The sequence below is a fragment of the Sinocyclocheilus rhinocerous genome, unplaced genomic scaffold (genome assembly GCF_001515625.1).
Source record: "Sinocyclocheilus rhinocerous isolate Xijiao unplaced genomic scaffold, SAMN03320098_v1.1 scaffold672, whole genome shotgun sequence".
NCBI lineage: Eukaryota > Metazoa > Chordata > Actinopteri > Cypriniformes > Cyprinidae > Sinocyclocheilus > Sinocyclocheilus rhinocerous.
Genome location: NW_015624650.1, coordinates 461548 through 467320, shown reverse-complemented (window position 1 = coordinate 467320; position 5773 = coordinate 461548). Strand labels below are relative to the sequence as shown.

The 5773-nt window shown below is 36.4% G+C and overlaps 1 protein-coding gene across 1 annotated transcript in view; it reads right to left on the bottom strand.

Moving 5' to 3' along the window:
- Positions 1-1976: 1976 nt before the first annotated feature.
- The window catches only part of LOC107745570 (pleckstrin homology domain-containing family A member 1-like), a 38932-nt gene continuing 35135 nt past the window's right edge, over positions 1977-5773 (bottom strand). Inside the window, exon 12 of the mRNA XM_016559464.1 lies at positions 1977-2678. Coding sequence (XP_016414950.1) covers positions 2373-2678 — 306 coding nt within the window. The 3' untranslated portion in view covers positions 1977-2372. The remainder of the gene's footprint in view (positions 2679-5773) is intronic.

Here is a 5773-nt window from a genome sequence, read left to right as displayed (position 1 = left end):
CTGCATTTAGTGGATGCCTGTGGTTTGTTACAGTAATACTTTAGATTCAATTCGATAACATTTTTTAATGCATTAGGTATCATGAACTAATAATAAACAATACTCACAGTGTTAATTAATGTTCTACTGTTATAAGTTGGAAACTCAAAAACATTTCAAGTACAAACATTAACTGAACTAACGTGAATTATAAATGAACAATAGTATATTAATAAATGAATAATAATCTTAATTCAGTAAAATTATTATTCATCATAAATTCATGATAACCTACGTAATGCATTAACTAATGTTAACAAATTAAACCTCTTTAAAGGTGGGGCAAGTGATTTTTCAAAAGCGCTTTAGAAAACTGATTCGGGCTGAGTAGCAAAACAAACTTGTAGCCAATCAGCAGTAAGGGGCGTGTCTACTCATGATGTGGAGGAGAGAGCGTTCAGTGCACAGGACGGACATTAGCGAGCCGAGCGACAGAAATATAGAGATGGCGGATAAAAAAACAAAAGAGGAAAACGTCTGCGGAACAAAGAAGGCTCCTTTAACAAACATGTCTGGAGTGTTTTTGTATGTTGAAATACAGTCATACATTCACATGCATCTGACAAACACAAGTGCCACTAAATAGAGTCTTGCTTCCAAAAGAGAGCTGCCACATGGTGAGTTAGAAAAATAGGGCTGCATGATATATCGAAATATCGTATTGTACATACCGCAATGTGCATATCACAACGGCATGTGATATCTGAATTATTTTAATAATAGGCTACTTCAAAACGTTGTGAAAAGTCAAAGTTTTTAGGTCGACGCATACAGCAGAGAATAGACACGCGACTTGCGTGATGTGATGTGCTTGACGCTAAAAAGAGTTATTAAGTGCAATATGTTGCAGAAAACAACTCCTTGCTGTCTGACACACCTGAAGCGCGCGCGATCCCTTCAGTTTTCTTTCACGCATTTTTACACTCGAACGGTCAAAAATACACACACAGATGTCAAAATGCCTGTCTTGACGAGTAGCCTATTCATGTAAACACAGTCGGTTATGTCTTAAGTGGGGCTACACAATTATTTGAAATAGAATCAAACTCATGATTAAATCATGTTGTTTAGTGCGAGTATGAAATCGGGAAGGCTGTTACGCGCAGCTTGTCAGTGAAGCACGGCTCTGTGATCAGTAGTAAATGCTGCTCCATCTGAAAGCACTACGAGTTTTAGTTGCTTTTTTTTTTTTGGAAAAAGCAACACGTGTCAAACATCTTCCAAACATGACAAGTATTTATGAACATCTTGTGCATAGCGAAATATATATATTGATTATATAATTTTCAGTTTTTAAATATTTTTAAATATGATTTAAATTGATTTCTAAAACTTAAAGCAATAGACCTATCGTATCGAATATCGCATTATTTAACAAGGTATCGCATATCGCATTTTTCTTCAATATCGCACAGCCCTAGTCAGAAACATACCATAAAGAGTGGCAGTGTGTTTTACACTGAAATATAATAACACACAACACATATTCTCTCTACAGCAATACTAAACATATCAATACAACCATGTCTTTTTTGTTGTTGTGGTCAAACAAAAAGTCCAATTCAATTTATACATTAAGCATTCAAACAAAGAAAATTAAATTCAATTACCAATAAAAACAAGACCACCAAGGCCCAACGGCATCTAAGGAAGGAATATGTTACTTTAGGACAAAAATCTGAACTCTACCCCCCAAAAAAATTATGTAAAAGCACCAGATTAATTAAAATGAAACAAACCAGAATTTAAGGATTATTAGTGACCTTATTGGTATCAGCAATATGTAGCATAATTTTGTTTATCAGTATCAGTGTGGTAAGGTCAATACTGGAAACAATTGTTTAATAATAATATCTTAATATTAATTAAGTTACTTTATTATTTATATTTTTTAAATAAAAATAAATACCTTATTTTATTTAAACAGTATATCTTCCAGTTTAAACCATATAGTCTTGCAAAAGTAAATGTCCATACTTTCTACTGTACATTGAGTGTTTTCATGCCTGATTTCACTGAATTCACTTTGCTTACATGGAACTTTAGATTTTAAAACAATTCATACGATTCATAATATCAACCACAATATTGGTTATTGGTTGTAACAGGAAAATAATTGGCTATTGGTATCAGTAACTTTTTTGAGTCTCAATGAATTCTCTAGATTATGAACCTTTTTCATAGTGTGCAGTTCTTTAAGAGACTTGAGAATGATCAGGGAAAACTCCATATCCCATGGTGCACTGGGCTCGATTCACAATCTTCCCGAGTCCCTGTCCTGCATTTGACATTAATAGTTCGTAATATGTGTGTGTAAAATACCAAGTACATCGTTACATCTGGGTAACATGCATGTCTTCATCTTTTGGGCAATACGGAGGCTGGACTATGCCGCTTCTCAGTTGCCATGGCGATGAGTTGTCAGCGTTTACTTGAAGAAGATTTGGGGCGACTCCTGGAGTGACAGGCGTGCTTGTGGCCCCGGCCTCAGGTTGTTCAGGTCTGGCCCCTCCCACGCCATGCTGAGGGCCCGAGGGGGAACGGCAATCTGGGTAATGGAGTTCGGTGGGGAGGGGTGAGCGAGGAGTTGAGAGACTCTGTTCGTTGGAGTAGAAGACGGAGGTTCGTTCAGCGTGCTCCTGTGGAGATTGAGGAATGGTTACAGAACGCACCGTCGGTCAGGACAGAGAAAACTGCTTTGGTAGAAAGGGAAGAAAAAACTCAAGAACAAGGAGCAGGTGAAGCAAGAGGAACAGCAGGAAGTTTAGTACGGTTTAGGACATGGGCGGCAGTCATGTCAGCGAGCAGTGGCAGTGAAAGCTATAGCAGATAGGAGGGTGTAGATCATTCTGGGATATAGCAGGAACAGGACAGCTGGTAGTGCAGAAGAAGGGCTTGTTTTTGGGTTGTTAGTGTCTCAGCGTCACATTTATTCTCTGAAAGGGAAAAAAACGAGAGGTGGACATCAGCTAAAACAGCGTTCGATGAAAGCACGGACAAAAACCGACAGGACAAGGATTCATATCATATAACATATAAAGGCAGGTTTAAATAAAAAGCTTTGAGGAGACGGTATTCATTTTCAATATTCTTAAATTCAAAATTAAAGGCCTGTTAACAACGGTGTGATTTTCTTTCATTGACCTGAACAAAAAAGCAAAAACGCTATACAAAAACAGCGAAAAACGGACTGAATTTTTGTGACAAACATTTGTGTTGGTGTGAACAGGCCTTAACATTAATGAAATCCCTTGTGAAAAAGAAGTATACTTTAGCATTCTTTTAAAAAGAGCAGTTATTATGGAAATAATATACTTAAAAAGAACATGCTTAAGTGCAAACAGAATTTAATGTTAATATTAATGTTAATATGAATTTAATGCATATTAATTATAGTGTATATTAAATGCAATTAGCTGAATTTTGCTTTTTAGACCCACTTCAGTAGGACTCAAGTACAATTTTGATATGTAATTTTATAACTATATAGCTAACTTCTTTTTCACAAGGGATAGCTCACCAAGAAATAATTTTGCCATTTCCTCATCCTTTGTCACTCCAAACCTGTATGACTTTCTTTTTTATGCACATTTAAATCAACAACATGAGGGTGAGTAAATTATGACAGATTTTATTTATTTTTTGGGGGTGAACTATCCCTTAAATGGTGCACCAAGTCATTTTTATTTATGTTTTGCTAGTTTTTTCATCTTCATAATATGTTCATGTGAAATTTGTGTTTTGTCAAATTACAAGGCTGGTAACCTCAACATGACAGATTAAAACAGCTTTTCCTAGACACATATGACTAGAGTCTCCACTATTTTAAGGAGAGTTGAATAAAAATAAAAATAAAAAAAGGAATAAATGACTCAGTGCATCGTTAATACTCATGATATTTTGCCTTGATTTTAATAGTGTCCTGTAATAAACATCAACAAATATTTTAAAAGAAAAGCAGGAGAGGTTAAGAAATGGATTGCAAACTGTGAGTAAATGGAAGTAAAATGTGGGCAACAAACATGATGAATACAAAATGATATGATAGATCTGATAATATGTTTAATGAAAAAATGTTGGTAGTAATGGTTTAGGGACCAATTCTCACTATTAATTAGCATACATATTACTAGCATATTGGCTGTTTATTAGTACTTATAAAGCACATATTAATGCCTTATTTTGTATGACCATATTTTAGATCTCTTAATCCATCCCCATACCTAAATTTAACAACTACCTTACTAACTATTAATAAACAGCAAATTAGCAGTTTATTGAGGCAAAAGTCATAGTTAATAATCAGTTAATAAATGAGAATTGGTCCCCAAACTAAAGTGTGACTGTAGTAATTATGACCAATGTACCCTCAAATTTTTTTCTTGCTGAGCAAAACTTTTCTCTATTGGGCGGACATTTCGGCCACCTGAGCAAAAACATTCTTTATACCAGACCTGCACAGTGCGCACAAAAAGGTGCGCAACTTTTAACTTTAATGTGCTATTTATACTTGATTTGACCCTTAATGTAACTAAATTATGCACATTTTAAGTTACCTGAGAAAACATTTTTTTACAGTGCTGTGATACAAAGAAATAGTGTTATTTTTTAATAAAATCTCACACAGAACAGTTAATTTCTTTATAATAATATAATATAATATATGAAAAAAAATGAAGCAGATATTGCTCATGAATTCCCCTTTTTCATTAATTATTTATTAGGTTTTATAGTATAATACAATATAATATAATGTAAAAACTAACTGAAGCATTTAAACCGTTGCAAATCATTTGAACTTTGTGTCAGTACGTCATAAACAGAACGAGGCATCAGTTTACTGTCGGGGGTTTGTCGTGTCGCGGCGCGGCATCCAGTGTAGACAGCATCACTGATTATAATTCTATAGTAGCCTATTGATAGTTTTCACATGACGTCACACCCTTATAGGAACGCCCACCTGGCGGGCAAAACAAAGCTTTGCTCCACCAAAGTCCCTTTAAGACAAGTCATGTCACTCGGCGGCCATCTTTGAAACGCCTCTCTGGCATGCAAGTGCAACTCCTATCTCTTTAAATGGGGAAACATCAAGTTCTCCAAAACTGTTCACTAAGCTTACGATTAAATTTCATATTTGAAATCACCAAAGAAATCTGACAAAAACTGTGTCATAAATGTTGTTTCTTTTCCACGAATAGCGTTATAAAAAGCAAATTTTTCAGGCTAAGATCAGCCAGTGCGCGCATGCGCAGTCCTAAGCGCACGTCTCAAAACGCTGACTGTTTCTATAGCAACCGGGACTTCTAACGGGAGCTGCAGTGACGCGCTGACTTTACCAATTAGCGATTGGCTCTTTCATTCAGAAGGCGGGGCTTCCTGCGATTGAGCGGCCATATTGAGCTTTGCATTTTTCCCCATTCAAAACTATACGAGTGACATGTCTTGGGTATTCTGAAAATTGACAGGCTTGTGCTGCAGTTCTATGGATGTTTTGCCCTCCAAGTCTTCGAGCCGGTCACGTGACTGAAAGTTATGAATTGTGTCGCGTCGTGCCGCACCGCTCCCGTCCGGTGTAGACACGGTGGACGTGTCTCAGAGTTTTGTTACCGTTCTGTGCCCATCATCCGCTATTTCGTTGCGTTAGCTCTCGTGTTGAGCTATTTCGTCCGCAACCATTAAAGGGGTCATATGATGCGATTTAAAGTTTTCCTTTCTCTTTGGAGTGTTACAAGCG